Source organism: Cygnus atratus, chromosome 2 (genome assembly GCF_013377495.2).
Source record: "Cygnus atratus isolate AKBS03 ecotype Queensland, Australia chromosome 2, CAtr_DNAZoo_HiC_assembly, whole genome shotgun sequence".
In the NCBI taxonomy this organism is placed as follows: domain Eukaryota; kingdom Metazoa; phylum Chordata; class Aves; order Anseriformes; family Anatidae; genus Cygnus; species Cygnus atratus.
The window spans coordinates 54,597,073-54,615,929 of NC_066363.1; the positions used below are offsets into that span (position 1 = coordinate 54,597,073).

The 18,857-nt window shown below is 39.8% G+C and overlaps 1 protein-coding gene across 6 annotated transcripts in view; it reads left to right on the plus strand.

Moving 5' to 3' along the window:
* Positions 1-18,083, plus strand: part of TNS3 (tensin 3) — a 255,871-nt gene extending 237,788 nt beyond the window's left edge. For all 6 annotated transcript variants that reach the window (XM_035549809.2, XM_035549804.2, XM_035549805.2 and 3 more), the window contains 7 exons: positions 2,328-2,423; positions 5,595-5,672; positions 7,063-7,140; positions 11,141-11,309; positions 12,640-12,708; positions 12,880-12,906; positions 14,682-18,083. In XM_035549809.2, coding sequence (XP_035405702.1) covers positions 2,328-2,423; positions 5,595-5,672; positions 7,063-7,140; positions 11,141-11,309; positions 12,640-12,708; positions 12,880-12,906; positions 14,682-14,826 — 662 coding nt within the window. In that variant the 3' untranslated portion in view covers positions 14,827-18,083. The remainder of the gene's footprint in view (positions 1-2,327; positions 2,424-5,594; positions 5,673-7,062; positions 7,141-11,140; positions 11,310-12,639; positions 12,709-12,879; positions 12,907-14,681) is intronic.
* The last annotated feature ends 774 nt before the right edge of the window (positions 18,084-18,857 follow it).

The window sequence follows — 18,857 nt, forward strand, 5'->3', positions numbered from 1 at the left end:
CCTCACCAGAGCACAGTACAGGGGGATGATCACCTCCGTGGTCTTTCTGGCTACACTACTCCTGATGCAAGCCAGGATGCCGTTGGCCTTCTTGGCCGCCTGGGCATACTGATGGCTCATGTTCAGATGAGCATGGACTAACACCCCCAGATCCTTTTCCTCTGCACAGCTTTCCAGCCACATTGCTCCAAGCCTGTAGCGTTGCATGGGGTTGTTGTGGCCAAAGTGCAGGACCCGGCACTCTTTCAGCAATTTCATAACTACCAGCCTGAATTATAAGTAATGGATAATAATCAGAGGGGTCAGGAAGTTTCCTGGTAATGTCCCTGACTCAGGCCCCAGCTAGGCCAGCAGTCTGGCCAACATATGGGGCCCTCTGTTCCCCTCACAAGGGAGTTGCCTACAACAATTACTCTTCTTTCCTTCTTGGTGGAGGAAGTCTTGAGGTGTGGAGTTGACTTCCTTTCCCTAGATGACCTCCTGTGTGGATGTTACCCCACATCCTCACCTACCCGTCCCTCAAGCTCCAGGGCCTCAAGCCAATTGTGTAAGGGCACCTGGGGAGGCAAGGTGGGTAGGGAGGTGGCTTGCCTGTGATGCCGAGCAGGGACCTGTTTCCATTCCTCTCCATCTCTTAGGTCCCCTTCCTCTGCCTGACAGCTACAGTGCAGGGGTCCACCACTATCTGGGGTGTATCACCCCGGTGCCTTTCTCTCAGGTATGTCAGGGAGTTGCTCCTCCAGTCTAACTCCTGCTCACACTGCCTGATGGTACTTAATCTCTCCACCTCCTCCTTGAGCTCTGCCACCAGGCTGATCAGATTCTCCACCTGCTCACACCTCACGCAGGAAGTATCTCTGCCACCCTCTGATGACAGCAACAGGCTCAGGCACTCCGTACAGCTGGAGACCTGAACAGCCGCATTTTGGGGCAGGCAGTCGGTCTGGTTGCCACAGTTTTTCTGGCGAGAGCTTTCTGCCTAGTGGAGACCATGGCTGGATTTATTGCCAGGTAGGCAGCTGATAGGTGAGCTGGTCTCCTCAGTGGGGAGGGATACTCTGCCCTCCCTGCCAGCCCTGCCTGCATGCACTGCTGTGCAAACTGCTGTGCCACACCTGACTGCTGCCCCACACCCTGTTTTCCTGCTCTGTTTGCTGCGTTCCTGGTCACTTGAATCTCCTGCAGAGTTTCTTGTTCCAAGCTTCCCCTTCCTACATACACTTATATTCATTTATTCTTAATATTGTATGAACATAATGGCAAGTGGTAAGGTGTTTGAAATGGTGAACTTTGCAGTACTTGCTTGCATATAAGTTTCTGCTGTCCAGATTAATGCGTTCATCTATATTAGTCTGAAAGTGAGCCTTTGAGGTTATGTGTTCACTGGACTGCGGCTGATACAACCAGATTCAAAGGCGGCATTTATTCATAGCTCTTCTGTTGAGGTTTGAATGATTTGGCAGCTTTGCTCTATTGCTATAAACTAACCCTTTCATTGCTTGAAAAGAACTCCAGTTTGTAGGCAGGTGTGAAATACCACAAACTAGTCCTTCAAGAAATAGTGAAGTTGTCTTCTTAATTATATGTGTGCAAATTAATGTATATGTTTAAAAGAATGGTAAATCTCAAGGGAATTCTTATTCTTTAAATCTCTTCATTATATCCCACTTACAATTTCAAGATTTGTCTTAGAGCCTTGGGACATAAAAATTTAATGAGTTACAAAAACCTGAGTATTTCATATAATTGCCATAATTCATGTAATTGCCTTAGGAGCAAAGGCTTGAAGTAAAACTGAAAACATTTTAAAACTTAAAAATTCACTGAGAGACTTGGCATCATTATGTGTGTACAGCTAAATCTTGTATTGTTTTGATCTGGAAAGTTCTGTGAGCAATTTTCAGTCCTGTCACTAGAAATGTGAGTATTTTATCATACTTTTACTCCCTTGTCACATTGGATACAAGTTCTTCTAATTTGCAAATACACCAGAATTTCTAGCCATTAGTTTTTCAAATTCATGTTCCTCTCTGTAGCTGGGACACCAGTGCATATTTGGATGTCAGTCATTTATAATACTAAAAGATTTTCCACTAAATATCTAAAGTGAGCTATCTGCTTGTTTTTTTTTTCTTTGTTTTTCCTCAGAATTCCCTTTTTACTACATCTTGTAATCTTGCAGCAGAGCAGCTCTAAAGTGTTTGGCATGCTTTGTATAAAACATTTGGTGTTAATGTGGAAAACTGCTTCATAAAGACCTGCTAATTTGTGAGACTACTCTGTTCCTTGCTTCTCTTCATGCCCTTTCTTGTTCTTTTTTAACACAGTTGGAGATTTGTCGAATGAGCTTGTAAGGCATTTTCTGATTGAATGCACTCAGAAGGGGGTGCGCTTGAAAGGATGCCCAAATGAACCATACTTTGGTAAGTACTGTGCATCACAGGGCACAGAAATTGGAAATAGTTTGCATTTGCCAGAGATGTTTTACAGACTTCAGTGGAGTGGAGATGAGAGAATACTTTGCTCAAGTCTTGAAGATTTCTGTAGGAACCCATTCTAGGGTTGTTGTAATAGCAACCTTGTACACATTTACCTTAAGAATATCTGCAGGGCACTCTGGCACTTCAAGCTTCCAGCTGTCATGCTTATCAACCACTACCAACATTGCTGCAGATAGCTTAGTGTGGTGGTTTTACTCAGATGTGCAGGTGAGTAAACCACAACTGCTCCACTCCCTGTCCTCAAAGGGAAAGGGGAGAAAATATGATGAAAAGGGCTCAAGGGTTGAGATAAGGGCAAGGAGATTACTTAACAATTATCGTCACAGACAAATCAGACTCAACATAGGGGGATTAGTCAAATTTATTGTCTATTAGTAACAGGCTAGACGAGTGAGAAACAAAGTAAAGAAACCAAAAACACCTTCTCCCCCATCCACCCTCTTCCACCTCCTCACCCTGAGCAGCACAGGGAAACGGGAATGGGCATTGCAGTCAGTCTATAGCACTTTGCCTCTGCTGCTCCTTCACAGTCACTCTCTGCCCCTGCTCTAATGTGGGGGTCCCTCCCACGGGATGCAGTCCTCCCCGAACCAATCCTGCGGGGGCTGCCCACAGGCAGCAGCTCTTCAAGAACTGCTCCAAATATGGGTCTATACCATGGGGTCCATCCGTCAGGATCAAACTGCTCCAACATGGGTCCCCCACGAGCACCAGCTCCTGCCAGGTCACCTGCTCCTGTGTGGTCCCCTCTCCATGGGCTGCAGGTTGTCTGTTCTAGTTCCCTGTGTATGTTCTACTGGGGGTTCTTCACAGGCCGCAGCCTCCTTCAGGTCAGATCCACCTGCTCCACTGTGGTTTCCTCCACGGGCTGCAGCATAGAGATCTGCTCTGCCGTGGGACCCATGGGCTGCAGGGGGACAGCCTGCTCCACCAGGGGCCTCTCCACAGGCCGCAGGGGAACTACTGCTCCTCATGCCCTCCTGCTGCACTGACCTTGGGGGCTGCGGGGCTGGTTCTCCCTCCTTACTCTCCCAGCTGCTGTTGTGCAGCAGTTTTTGTTGTTGTTGTTGCTTTTTGTTTTCTTTTTTTTCCCCTTTCTTAAATATACTCTCACAGATGCACAAACAACATTGCTTATGGGCTCAGCTCTGTGCAGCAGTGGGTCCCTTTGGAGCTGGCTGGAGCTGGCCCTTATCTCACATGGGGCAGCTTCTGGATTCTTTTCACAGAAGTCATGCCTACAGCCCCCTGCTACCAAAACCTTGCCACGTAAACCCACTATACTTAGCTAGATGAATGTTGAGGGCCTTATTTATTCAGGACCTTTGCCTTATTTTGACCTGTACTATATTTATACAGTATAGCTAAAATGACAACAGAGTGGGACGTTCACATAGAAAAAAGTGCATTATGGCATTTCAGCCATAATACAATGAAAGCTCATTACACATTATAGTAAACAGCAGAATACCCATCCAGCTGCTCACTCATTCCTCCTCCTCAGTTGGGCAGGTGAGGTAAGCAGGATTACAAAGCTCATGTGTCAAGATAAAGACAGGAAGATTGCTTACCAGTTACTACAATGAGAAAACAGATGTGACTTGGGGAAAAATGATTTAGTTTATTGCCAGTAGATTCACGTAGTGAGAAACAAAGACAAACATTAAAATAACACCGTTCCTTCTGCCCTTTCTAAGCTCAATTTCACTTTTTCATCCCAGATTCCTCAACTCCTATCCTACCCAAGGTGGAACAGGAGGGGATGGGGTTGGAATTTGGTCAGTACCTAATAATTCCTCTCTGCTACTTCTTCCATCTCCCACTTTTCACCTGCTGGATCATGGGTTCTTCTCATGGGCTGCCATGCTTCAGGAAAAAAAAAATCTGCTTCAATACGAGCTCTCCACAGGCTGCAGTTCCTTCAGGAAATATCCGCTTGCTCTGGTGTGGGGTCATCCACGGATGGCAGTGTGGTGGATCTCAGATCAGGCGTATGGAGCAGCTCCTTCTCTTCCTTCTCTGACCTTGGTCTTCCTTCTGCTGTATTGCACTCTTTTTGTTCTCTCATTGCCTCTGTGCAGCTCTTTTTGCCCTTTCTTAAGTACATTTCTGCGGAGGTGCCACCAGCTTGGCTGAGGGACTCATCCATGCTCTGTTGTGGGGCCATTGGAGCCAGCTGGAACTGGCATGGGGCAGCTCTGGCCTCTCCTCATGCCCTCCTCTGCTACCAAACCTTACTGTTTACACCCAATATACTTGTGAAGGAATTTTCTATCGTAAAATGTGCAAGTGTAAAATGACTAATTCTATTTGAAGTAAAGACGGATTGAATTTTGTCAGGGTATATGGTCTTACATGCTAATGGCGAGGATGACTAACACAGTTATTTTAATTGAAGCCAAGTCTGAATGGTAAAAGTGGTAAAACAAACATCAGAGTTTACGGCACTAATTAAAAGAAAGATAATTTAACAGAGAATATTATGTATATCAGTGCTGCATTGGGTGGGGGAGCTTTTGCCTAGGCCATCTTTTATGCTTTTATAAATGTACAATAGAGGCACATGTAGACAAAGCACTAGAGAATGGAAGCTGGGTGGGTAAGAAGTAGAGCTCCTCACTCTCACTTCTTCATTGCATAGCATTGACCCCTTGTGCTCTTACTTTCTTCACAAGGTTTTACTACATTTGCTACATTAAAATGTAGCAGATATTAAGAGCATTGAAAGGAAGTTACTGACATCCATATGTTATTGTTTGTATCATCTTTGCACTTTTTCCATTTGAAGCAAACATTTAGATTAGGATTTCAGTAATACGTCTAAGCAAAGAAAGGGATTGTATGATTGTGATTAATGACTTCAGTTAAGTACGTGCAACTGGAGCAGCGCTGGGGAACACAAATCCACTTAAGTTGAGCAAAAAAGATCTTGGGTTAGGTGCCACAAAAATATTTTTAAAGGAAATTTGTGTATGTATGTGTGAAGGGGGATGGGGGCTTGGTCAATAAAATATTTGAAAGCCAGCATAACTGTTAAGTGTTATTTTTGTCCACCAAGTTAATCTTGTATATCTTGTTAATTTCTGACCACAGGGAGTTTGACTGCTCTGGTATACCAGCATTCCATTACTCCACTGGCATTGCCCTGTAAGCTCCTCATCCCAGACAGAGGTATGATTGTTATAGTACAGAAGAGATATGCCCAGCCAAGGCTTTGCTTCAAAGTTGTGAGCAGACTAGTACTGTGATGTTCCAATCATTATCATGCGAGAGTCACAGAATTTAGCACAGTAATCTATCGTGTGGGAAGACAAATGTACTTCTCAGATATGAAATTGCACCTCTGTGAGGTTAGATGTAATCACTCATGCAGCTCGGGGTTACCACCTAGGGCTTCAGTGAAGTCAAGTGGGTGAAGGACAGAAAGTGCTGTGTATATGATGTGTATATGATGCTGGCAGGAAGGAAGCAGCAGTTTACCTAGGTCCAAATATTGTTTAAGTAAATGATCAAGGAGCCAGTGTTGCATCATGGGACTGTAATTCTAATTTTGGTAATGATGATTTCATAAACCACTCTAAGACCACAGCAGAATACACCTATGCTTTCCCCATAATTCAGTCTGCTATTTTCCCACGTGAAGTTAACACCAGATGTATTTTTGAAATGTGAAACATTCTTGTGGTTTTCTGTTGAACTCTTCAAGCTTTTGTTAAAGACCATATGTTAGTGCTCCAACACAGCATTTGACTCATGCAAATATATTAATGAAATCTTTTAGTGTAAAAGCATGCAGTGGTACGTATGTGCAGAGATCCTCTGTAAAGCTTGTTCTTGTCCTCCTCGGCTTGTGCTGTACTGGAAGAGGTATAGAACTGAAACTTTTGCCTTGTCCTGGATATCTTCCTCATTTGAATGTATTCAAAGTCAGTATATGTAATGTTAAATACAGCACTGGGAGATATTTTACACACTTTTATATAATTGAAATAACATACAGATGTACAGCTTTTTCACTAATTTTAACAGAAGATTTGGAGGCAAGTATTCTACTGCTGCTTTTACAGTTTAGATGTTTGCGTTCTACATAAGAAAGAAGAAAGAAGAATTATGTTGTTATCTTCCAAATCAAAAGACAATTAATTTATTTAATCTCGGAAACAAACCGTGTACCTAAATTAGCGTGAAATATACAAATTACATAATTAAAATTGCACTATTTTGAAAACTTCAAGCTAATGTGGTAGCACTTCTGTACCTCCGGCATATCTATGTGATTCTCTCTGTGACTATTAGGAAATAAATGTTGAACATCCCTCCTGCAGTACTGGAGGTAAAAAAATCATGCAGAACAAAAACAAAACAAAACAAAAAAAAACAACAACAAGGCCACATGACATGAGTGGGTATAGGTGCAGATGCAAGATTGTTTAATGTTTCTGTCCAAGACTTATCCAGTACACGAAATCACATTTACAAAAGCTAGACTTATACTTGACCATGTGCATTGCTTTGTCTATCCAAGTACAAACAAGACATGGATAGTGTTTTCTGTTCTCAGATCCATTGGAAGAGATAGCAGAAACTTCTCCACAGACTGCTGCAAACTCAGCAACAGAACTTCTCAAGCAGGGTGCAGGTTGGTAAAGTTTCTCCTTGCATTTGACTGTCACTAAGTGTTATATTTTACAGGCTGGGAAAAACTGATGCTAAGACTGGACTGAAGGCTGATTAAAGAAAATAGTTATATTTAGAGTGCTATGCAGAAGTGTAAAGGGCACTGTGAGGATATGTACAAAGTTCTTTCTCTTTTCTGTAACTAGTTTCTAAGTTGTACAACCTTGTATCTGCTTTCCCATTGTGTGTCCCATGACAATTTGAGGTACTCATGGGTTCGTTCAAGCACAGCAATTTGTAAGCAGTGACATTGATTTCATAATGATAAACTTTGAGAAGCTGTTTTCAACCTGTGTTCTGTAAAAGTTCGTGAACTATGAGGTCTGCAAATGGCAACAAATGGAAGTGTTCGGTAGGGTTAAATTCTCAGCATAGAAGTAAAAAATACCACTGAAAAATGCTTATCCACCAATATATCTGAAAAAACAAACAGACAAACAAACAAAAAAAAACATTGCCTTGTGCTTGGTGATGCATGCTGTTAGGAAATATCCAGTACCTTTTCCACTGGATGCTGTTCTATGAATTCTTATGCATACTGCAGTATCCATTCTGCAAATTAAGTTGTATTACCATCATTTTATTGATATAACAGAAAAGCCCTGACAAAGTTACCACCAAATGATGTGGTGCTGGGGACATGGCACTAGGGGACGTGGTTTAGTGGGTGATATTGGTAGTAGGGTGATGGTTGGACCAGATGATCTTGAAGGTCTCTTCTAACCTTAATGATTCTATGATTCTATGATTTAGTCCCATTAGAGCAGGCTAATACACTATGTTTGACACTCTTCCTTGAGTTTAGCCTACAACTAGAGCCACAAGCAAAAATGTTGCAGCCAGGCGTGCCTTTATCAGAATGCTGTCTCATTGCCCTTAACCCATTTTGGGGTGCTTCTGCATGGGGCACTTGCCAAGCTGAGCAGTTCTAGAGAGTGTGTGTGTTGCTCTTTGCTTATGCAGCAATTTGACTTAAAAATTTGCAGTATCACTTCAAATGCTCTAATCAAGCATTTGAGGCAATGGCTGGCCTTAGTGACGCTGTGCCAGGAATGAGCACATGTTGACCTTTCTGTATAACAGTGCTGATGGTGTTTGTTGTAGCCAACAGAGCAAAAGCCAAGGAAAATGAATTAAAAGACTTCTCCTCTTGAAAACTCAGCAAAATGGGCACAGGTTATCTTTTTAGAAATGTTGGTTTCTCTTTGGTTGGGCAAGGCTTTTCAAATAAAAAGAAATAATTCTTACACCATTTGGGGCAGTATTCAGATAACTCCTTATGGGGATTGTCACATCATGGATCATTTGAGAAACAGTCTATATATTTTTTCTGTCTTGTTGGTTTTGTTTTTAAACAAGGAATTGGAACATGAATAGATAAGATAGCTAGGAGATACTGTCAGTCTTTTGCCTTGACACATTATTTCCCACTGATTTTCTGTGTTTCAGAGATCCCTATCCAGTCGATAGCTTTCCAGTTGTCGAGTTCCTCACTGACACATGTTAACTATTTCTTTTCCAAACATCTAAGCTTGTGTGGGCACCTGTAGTTTAGTCAAATAAGATGCAGTTTTTCCCTGCCAAACATTTCCCTACCCTTCTCCACCCCACCCTTTTCTTACTGCACAAGCAAAAAAAGATGTTTTTCCTAGAATGATGATTTATATAGCTGCCTGAAAAACCCAATAGGCATTTCCAATAATTATCTAAATGCAGAAGCTAAACTACAAATCCCAAAGATTGACAACTGAAGTCTAGAAACTATACAGATAAGTGGCTTTTCCCTAAAACAGACCTTGTTTTATTAACTTTCCTGTTTGACAGCCAAATTTTGTGCCTCAGATAAGTTCAAGTTCTTCATATCTGTTTCCACTAGTAGAGTGAAGGAATTTAGTGTTCTGGACAAAGCACATTCCCAGTATAAAAGCAGCACGGGATACTTAAGCTGGCCATATTGCATAGCTATCAGTGGTAGCACAGACATGACTACAAATGCCACTTATGAAAGATAAGAGCAGCAACTTTACAGGAAAGATACAAACATCTTCCTTTCATTCTAGCTTTGAATACAGTTTCTGTGGGATTGCTGTCATTTGATAACCCATCAACTGTCTAGATCAGACCATACATACTTGATGTTCTGAAGTGAGAGATATTTCAGCCTTTCTCACCACCTTTCCTTTTCTGTATTCTACTTTTTAATCTGACTGTATTTATTAACTGCTTTTGAGCTATCACACTGATGGCAATCTAGACAGCAAGGTTGGCTAGGTCATGTAGAAGGTCTCTTGATACCAGTGAAATGGCTGTTGCAAAGGAAGGGAAACCCTTTATATGAGCCTCAAAAGGGGTGAGGAATGCGGCTGGGGAACATGGCAAGCTTCCTTTGGTGGGAAAAGCTCAGAGTTTTAATGAAGAGCTTTTTAGGTCTGTAGCAAACATACGCAGTAATCATGTGAAAATAAGAAAGTTTATGGTTTGGAATGTTATTCACAATTTTGGGTAGACATGGCAGTACGCAATTTAGTGAAGAAGGCCTCTCTGTATGAATTGTATAGTGATTGTTTCAAACAAAGTTATTGAAACTAGCACGCCAATGCACAAATACATTTCCGAATCCTTTCACTTACAAATCAAATAAATCAAATCTCTAGATCCCTTCTTTCACTGACAACCTCCAGAGCTTGAAGTTACTGGGCTGATAGCCATGATGGAATCAAACTTACACTTATACAGTCTGTAAATTGATGACTGCTTAGTTGTTTTGAAAGTGTCAGTGTCTAGCTGTGTATTTTATGTAGATAGTAATAAGAAAAGGCTTTAGTCAAATTACAGAATAGCCATATGAAAAGAGGAGCTTTTTCATTTAATCTTTGCTTTCATAGTAAGGTTGGCAAGGGAGGCTAAACTGATAACAAATCAAATATTAGCATGGCAGTTTGCACACATCTGCTGCCAGAGTTGTAAATTCTTTCCTGTATACTTACACAAATGTTTTAACCAAAACACAAAGTCTGTTGGTATCAGTGTTCAGTTAGGGATGTGTTTAATTGTTTCTTGTGCTGTAGAATAAGACTAAGAGAACTTTTCAGTTTCAAAAATGTTATTAATCTGCTTGTAACTTTGACTTTACACAAGTTGAAAGTAATTAATCATGCGAATACTTCTTTTAATACTATACAACCTTAATAATTAATACTACATAATACTGTATGCCATTTTTACTGTATAATACTATACAGTGCGATACAGTATTACAGTACTATTATATAGTGCCATATAATATTAATACTTACGGTCCTATTGGTCGCTGCAGATTTGTTTTGAGACCAGATTAAAAAATAAATTAACTGTTTGGTAGCTTTAGAAACCAATGAGCTACTTTTTATAGAGATACACCAGAAGATACTAATATCTGTAGAAGAAAAGGGCTCCTAAAATAAGTGCATGCAGAGGTAAAGAATCAACCTAATATATTGAGTAGTTAATTCAATTTGGAAGTTGCTTTGTTTGCCCTAAAATTACTAAACATACAAAGCAGTACAGAATTACTGAGATATGAATTTTGCAGCAATCCTCAGTTCTTTGAGGGGAGAAAACTGTTACTGTCTTGCTAAACGAGTGAATGGTTTCCTCTGAAGGTAACAAGCACCATTTGAAAATGTGAAATGTATCAATTTATACTGAAGAAAATGTGTATTTTCTCATTGGCTGTTGTAACTGAATTAAAAACAATGGGGCAGTAAAAGGCTCCAAAAATGAACTTCAGAATTATCATAAAATATGAAGCAACAGTGGGACATGGTGAGGTACAAAGAGATGCGGTGTTTTTTTTTGTCAATCTTCTCTGTTCACTTTGTAAAGGTGGAAAATTTTCGTTTTATTTGGTGTTGTTCAGAAGATTCCTGTCTGCTTGCTTTGATGTAATGACCTCCCAGAGTCTTTCCCATCTTTCATTACAGCGTGTAATGTTTGGTATCTGAATTCAGTGGAGATGGAGTCCCTCACAGGCTACCAGGCAGTACAGAAAGCCTTGAGTTTGACGCTGATGCAAGATCCTTCTCCCATCTCAACTGTTGTCCATTTCAAGGTGTCTGCACAGGGAATCACACTGACAGATAATCAAAGAAAGTAAGCAAAAGAAGAATGGGGAGAGAGTATCTGTCCTTGTCTCCAATAAATGTCACTTGCTGTTGAGTCGTTTTTCTAGTTATGTTCTACAGTCTCTGTTTCAGATGATATTAGGATTGCGTAAAGAACAACGTCTGCTATCCCTTGAGGTTGCCAGCAACCTGCAGTACTGGAGGATGAATATTTTAAGATGTAGGCATTTCTTCCACGTGGCAGTTTCTGTCTCTGGAAGGGTACTTTGCCATGGCATTTTTTTCATTGTAGTTATTTTTCAGAAAAATGGGAAGTAATGCTTTTGGAGAATTTGATATTCAGTCTATTCAGTGAAGTAATTTATCTTCACAGTATCCTTCACCAGTATAACTGAACAGAGCCTGAATGAGCAGACAGTGTGTGCTGCCAGTATTTGAAATAGTGCTTTGGATAGCCTAGTACATGTAAACTACTATGATAAAAAAATAATTTATATTTACTCTGTACTGAATGCTATTAGGGCTACTAAAAAGTATTTAGATTTGAAAACTGACCATTATAGTGGAAGGATGACAGGAATTTATTATGAATTAAAAAAAAAAAGAAAAAAGAAAAAAATGCGAGACTTCCTAGTTCCATGGGTTCTGAAACCATTTGTAGTAAATCAAAGACAAAACCTTAAATCATAACGCCTAGGAGTCCTTATATTTAGCAACTTAATCAAATTATTCACAAGTTCCAAGTTGTATTTCCCACTGATATAGTATATAAGCGGTCAGTCTTTAGAAAAAAAAAATCATACTTCTAGTTCTTTTTCTTTGCTTTAGGGTCAGATTTCTTATGGTCCAAAACTTAAAGTTACTCTTTTAAATATGGATTTATTTGGTTGGAGCAGTTCATGGAGAGGGACTCATTATCAGGGAATGTAGTGATAGGGAAAAAGGGGTAACAGTTTTAAACTAAAAAAGGGTAGATTTAGATGAGACATTAGGGAAAAATTCTTCCTAATGAGGGTTGCGAGGCACTGGAACAGGTTGCTGAGAGAAGTTGTGGATGCCCATCCCTGGAAGTGTTCAAGGCCAGGTTGGATGGGGCTTTGGTCAACCTGATCTAGTGGGAGGTATCCCTTCCCATGGCAGTGGGGTTGGAACTAGGTGATCTTTACAGTCCCTTCCAATGGAAACCATTCTATGATTCATATAGTTCATCTGGCTTTAAAACAGACTCAGAGATAATAAAAGCTATATATTGCCATTATTAAATTTAGACTAAATATGGTTGATTTTTTAGATCTGTTAATGCTTAAAATTTTAAGCATCTAAACTATTTCTAAAATATTTTATTTCCTCCTATCCAGACTCTTCTTTCGGCGACATTATCCAGCCAACACTGTTATTTTCTGTGCCTTGGATCCACAAGACAGAAAGTAAGCAAGACAAGTACTATTTCTAATATGTTATATGTTATTTGTATTATTATCTACAAAAAAAAAAAAAAACAACAAAAAGAAACAACAACAAAACCTAATGGAAGTGTCATTTTATTTCTCCATTTTTTTTCTTTTATTTTTTCTCATTTCTTTCTTATGGACGTCAAGATGGATGAAAGATGGCCTTTCTGCAAAGTAAGTTGAACCCCTCTGAGTCTCTTGTAACTGAATGTTTTAGGAATATCATTACAGTGATCAGTTTGTAAGTTTTCTAGTTACCTTTGTCACAGATGGAGAAGGGAAAGCAGAAAGGTAAAACTCTCTGTCCATTGCAGTTAGACTCAATTTAGTTCATCCGCAATTCTGCAAGTAATGGCCTAATTAAGTGATGGTTGGATGGCTGGAACCAGAGATAGTATGGTTTGTTTACATTGCAGGTCTGATTTGCATAAGGTTTTGGAAATGAAAACAGCCATTTGCTATTCAGTTGAGTGTGACTTAGCCACTAAAACTAACTGAAGCTTACTTGTTTCACACAGACTGTTGGCTTTAAAAAAAAAAAAATCCCCCTCCCCCCCTCCCCTCCCTGAAAGCACATACATGAAAACAATCCTAATAATACTAGTGTCGGACATAAATATATAATTACCAGTGGACTGCAAAGTGTTTTTGTTTGAATACCAACATCATTGTCTCCTCCCTGACACCCTTCTACCTGCACCAACACACACCTCTCACCACACCAAACTCCCCAACTCAAAGATAGGTAAGAGAACAGCAGTACTGAGTCAGCTTAAATATATCGCCAGAGATGGTAGCATGACACTGACAGCAAACAGTACAGGATGCAAACCAGAAAGAGTAAAAGAAAGCGGATAGTATGCTTACCTGATTCTGGCCATCCTGAGCCACTGAGGGAGGAGCTTCTGATTTGGCTGGTGCAGTCCATGGGTTAGTATTAAAGGCAGGGCAGGGACAGGTGACATTATACGCTGGAGGGAAGGGATGCCACCCAGCAGGACCTTGACAGGCTTGAGAGGAGGGCCTGTGTGAACCTCATGAAGTTGAACAAAGCTAAGTGCAAGGTCCTGCATGTGGGTTGCGGCAATCCCAATCAGAAATACAGGCTGGCCAGAGAATGGATATAGTTAGTGGATGAGAAGCTCAACGTGAGCTGTCAATATGGGCTTGCAGCCCAGAAAGCCAACCATATCCTGGACTGCATCAAAAGTGTGGCCAGCAGGTCGAGGGAGGTCCTTCTCCCCCTCTACTCTGCTCCTGTGAGACCCCACCTGAAGGACTGTGTTCAGCTCTGAGGCCCCCAGCACAAGAAGGACATGGAAGTATTAGAATGAGTCCAAGGGAGGGCCATGAGGATGATCAGAGGGCTGGAGCACCTCTCCTATGAAGAGAGGCTGAGAGAGTTGGTATTCAGCCTGGAGAAGAGAAGGCTCCAGGGAGACCTTATAGGACCCTTCTGGTACCTAAAGGGGGCCTAGAGGAAAGCAGGAGAGGGATTCTTTGTCAGGGGGTGTAGTGATATGGTAAGGAGTAGTGACTTTAAACTAAAAATGGGTAGATTTAGATTAGATATTTGGAAGAAATTCGCTACTCTGAGGATGGTGAGGCACTGGAACAGGTTGCCCAGAGAAGTTGTGGATGCCCCATCCCTGGAAGTGTTCAAGGCCAGGTTGGATGGGGCTTTGAGCAAGCTGGTCTAGTGTAAAGTGTCCCAGCCTATGTCAGGGAGGTTGGAATTAGGTGATCTTTAAGTTCTCTTGCAACCCAAACCATTCTGTGATTTGGACCACTGTTTTTAGCCGTCACACAGTACCTTGTCCTTTACATCAGATGAAATATGATTTGTGCGTTTGTCCTTGTCCTTTTGGTTTCTACAGTATCTTTTTTGCTTTATGAAATGAGACAATATCTGTCTGTTCTCTGATACAGTGTGATTGTTGCCCTTGCAGAGTATTTGGGTTTGTTGCCAGGAAGCAAGGCAGTGCTACAGACAATGTGTGCCACCTATTTGCAGAGCACGATCCAGAGCAACCTGCCAGCGCCATTGTGAACTTTGTATCAAAGGTCATGATCGGATCGCAGAAGAAGATGTGACACCTTTCCAGCGCTGACTCAGAGCTCTTCGCTGACTTCATTGAAGGAAAGTGCTGTGAGAGGAAGTCTGTTCAGCAGCAATGTTATTCCCAAGAAGGAAAGCAGAGGACAGTCTCCCTGCATTATGTTTGCAAGAGTTCAGTCTTTTCTTTGAAGATGACTCTTACTTAGCAAAGCATTTTTTGTTTCTTTTTATTTCAAAGGACAGAGCAAAAGAAGCTGTTTGCCACCCAAACCCATGTAGCCCATACCTGAATGAAGCATAAATGAAAAGCTTTTCTCCTGAAGGATTTCTAATATATGTTCACATGCAATTTCTCATCATTTATTGGAGCAGAAATATTCACTCACTAGACTGTGCTACCTTTTAGTGCAGCAAACGTTTCATATAACCTCCACAAAGAAACTTGCCATAGTTGCATCAATGGTAGCTATATGCCTTGCAAACATGTTCTTGAGAGAATGATGGTCTGAGGAGACCATTTGCTATTCTCTTCATCTTTATGTGAATCAGTGATGGGAACTGAATGGAGGAAGGGGAATATGTATGTGAAAAGAAGGCTTTTGCAAGTTGATTTCTGCTTAGAAAGGAACAGCAATGTGGAAAATTCAGGGAGATTGCTCTGTATTTAGTGTAAGCAAGGCTGGGCAGTTCTAACTTGAATCATTTTAAATAGGGAAGAGGTGGCAGAAAAAACACATCAGTTGCATGGAAATGTATTCTGTGATTGTTTTTTTTCTGTGTTTTTTATACTAAGAGCTAAGGGAAGATACTGTGTTTTAATAATTGCAGGATAAAAATGAGGGAAAAACAAATAAAATTTTATAATTTATATATTTTTGCTGGTACCAAATTATTTATAGTAAATCTCAGATCTTGATATATCGTGTAGATATCCTTAAACAAGAATGTTGTGCTTTGCCCTTTAGCAGTATTTTGCATAAGTGTGTATAGCATGTGCCTTGCTGTAGACAATAGAGTTTCATATTTTGACTTTTGTCTTACTGTGTGACAAGCTACTACCCATTTCCATGTCTCTTTGCAATACTGTTTTGGTAGTAACATTTGTTCCCCCTTTGAATACTTACGTAAATGTTTTTTTTTTTAGTCCCGTTTTTATTGAACTTTTGGGGCTATGTTTTTTAATTTTTATTAATCTGTAGGAATTATTTTTATGCTTTATAGAGACAAGAGATCCCAAAGGAATTTATTTTGTTACTCTGTCCCATTTCTTGAGATCATTTGTTTCATGATTTGTACAGCTGTCACACCTGAACATATCTCTGTATACTTTTCTAAACAAATCTGTATTTTCAATGCACAACAAAATGTTAATTAGCTTTACAGCAATGATAAATTACAGGAAATGGATAAAGTAGGTTAGAGTGGAAATCTTCACAAGGAAGGTAAGCTTTCACAAGGAGGTCTACTGTATAATTCCCATTCACAAAAGAACAGTTCTAGACCTCCATATTAGAACTGAGGGTAATAAAGCAACTGCAGAGTAACAGTACTGAAAGTTTCATTGCCTCTGTTTCTTTCATGTGTGGTTGTCAACATTACATTAATAACCTAAGGTTTAAAGTGACATGCTGAATTCAGCATACTGGATGCATGAGGCACAGGGTTAACTAGTAACTGTATCCACTTTGTGTATTTAATCCTGTCATCCTCTTTTCCTAAATAATGGCTAAACCAAGTGGAAAACACTGGGCTGTATGGTAAGAATGTTCCGCCAATCTGAACTATGTTTGTCCTACATTTATATAAACTACACTTGTATAAATGACGATCTGTTTTTCATTAATAGCTTTCCTCCTAATTTCCCTGATTTGTTAGGACCATGGAAACATTATTGAGTGACCACAGCAAAAAATACTACCAAATTGTTTAGTTAACAGTTTTGTATAAATAACTTTATATTGGAGGTAGGGTGGGGGTGGAGGATGGGACAGAAGAGACAGAATAAGGATTTGAAGTTCAATATATTTGGACCAGGAAGTGGAGTATTAGTAACAGTGGGTATTGGATGTTGCAGAAGGGTGAAGCAATCCAAAGCATTGTAGCTACCATTGAAGCAACAAAGGCAAGTGCCACTGATTTTTACCAAATAATCCTGTTCTTCTGACACAGAGGTATTAAATGATGTTTATATACTATCCACACTATTTAAATGGTGTTTATGTACTTTCCAAAAATGCAGTTCTTATTTCTAGGAATTTTGATTCTTTTGAAACGTGAGAAGTTTCCTTTTAGTATTCTTCTGGTGTACCAAGAATCCAATTGCCTAATCTAGTCAGCCAGCTGGAGCCCAGTGAATTTAATCAGCTGGCATCTCAATTAGATTGTCAGTTTTCCTAGTAGAAAAATGTTATGCAATAAATCTGATATGCTGTGAGCATTCAAATGAGAAGGAAATTTTTATATTTTTTCACTTTTGTAGGTGACATTTAAATTTCAGCGTGTCTTATTAGACACCAAGTGTTGGCCTTTGGGCTGAAAATATAGCATACGTTTTCCCCATATATTGTCATTTCCATTTGAGGCTTTATTTTTTTATTCCTAATGTGTTCTTAAGGCATGCTGAATTCAGGAACATAAGGAAATAAATGCTGCCACTCTTGGTGGTGTTTTCTGGGAGTTCAGATCTATTTGGTAAGTAGGAAAAAGAAGTTGCCCTGTTTCTAAGGGAGTTTTTCTATTACGCATTCCTTTGGATGGTGAATTGTCACATGCTTTTGCTTTTTAATTAATTAAAAATTGCAGAAAGCAAAACAGTTCAGTATGTACCATTGTGTAGTGTATGTAGAAGGATATTCATGAAACTTATGTTCATGGCAAATACAAGATTAAATAGTTAATACAGCACTTGCTTTCCAAGGTTTTTGGTAGATGTGTATATGCAGTTTCATAACTAATGCCAGCAAGTTGACACATGTATTTAGCCAGGCTCCTATTAACCTGCTTATTAAATATACTATTATCTTACAGTGTTATACTACAAAAATGCTAAGCGTCATGTTTTTAATTACATGGTTCCCATGTATCCAACATTATCATTAAAATTTTAATGTTTCCTTCTTGTATTTACCTTCTAAAATAGTGATTTTTGGGGTCTTTTTCTTCAAACTGTAAAGCAGCAAAAGGTCTCCAGTATGTAAATGAATGTTCTATAAATTCTTTGTATAGTCATTTTCTCTTTTCTTCAGATATTCAGATTATAATAAAATTATGAAAGTGAAATTGCACAATACAATGTTACAGGACAATCTGTTCTGAAAGAAGGTTGCTTTCTTGCATTCAAAACCAGTTAATGAGGGAAATCTTGGTGAAGTGAGAACAGGTTGCATGCAGAAGTAAGGGTTTAACTTTGTTTTTTAAAGATTTCTTTCAGGAATCTGACTCCACAAAATTCTGCGGAGTCTGAGCTGCTCAAGTCTCGTCAGAGCACGCGATTTTCCTAGATCTTTTGCTTTTAAAATAGTACAAAAGTGCCGTTTGCCTGCATTGCATATTTCATTATAAGAAGGAAGAATATATGATGTCACCTTCTGAGATGTCTGTATCCATTTAAATGACTCCAATGTAGCCACTGTTCTCTACCGTGACTACACTGGAAAAACTTCCAGAGAAGTGGAGGTTGGGAGGTGTGGGTGGGTGGAGTGGGGATAGCAATATCTAAGCCCTGACCGAAATAGTTCTCTGAGTACAAAATCTGTGCATCAGCCACACATTGAAGGTGTTGGATTATATACATGTTTTGTTGGGATTATTTCTGAGAGTGATAAACGCTGGTATATCATGCTAATACATTTTCTGTGAGGTGTTGGCTGGCAGAAATTTTTCATTAAGTATGCTTGGCTGTCATTCATTGCTACAGACCATTGTGAGGTTTATGCATAGGTGTAACATTAGAGAATTAATTGCAAAATTATTAATCTTTATCAGAATGAATTATAATGTGGAACAGATGACAAGTACACAATAGTACAGTGGATCTTCTATGTCAGAGTCCAGTTTTCTATTGAAA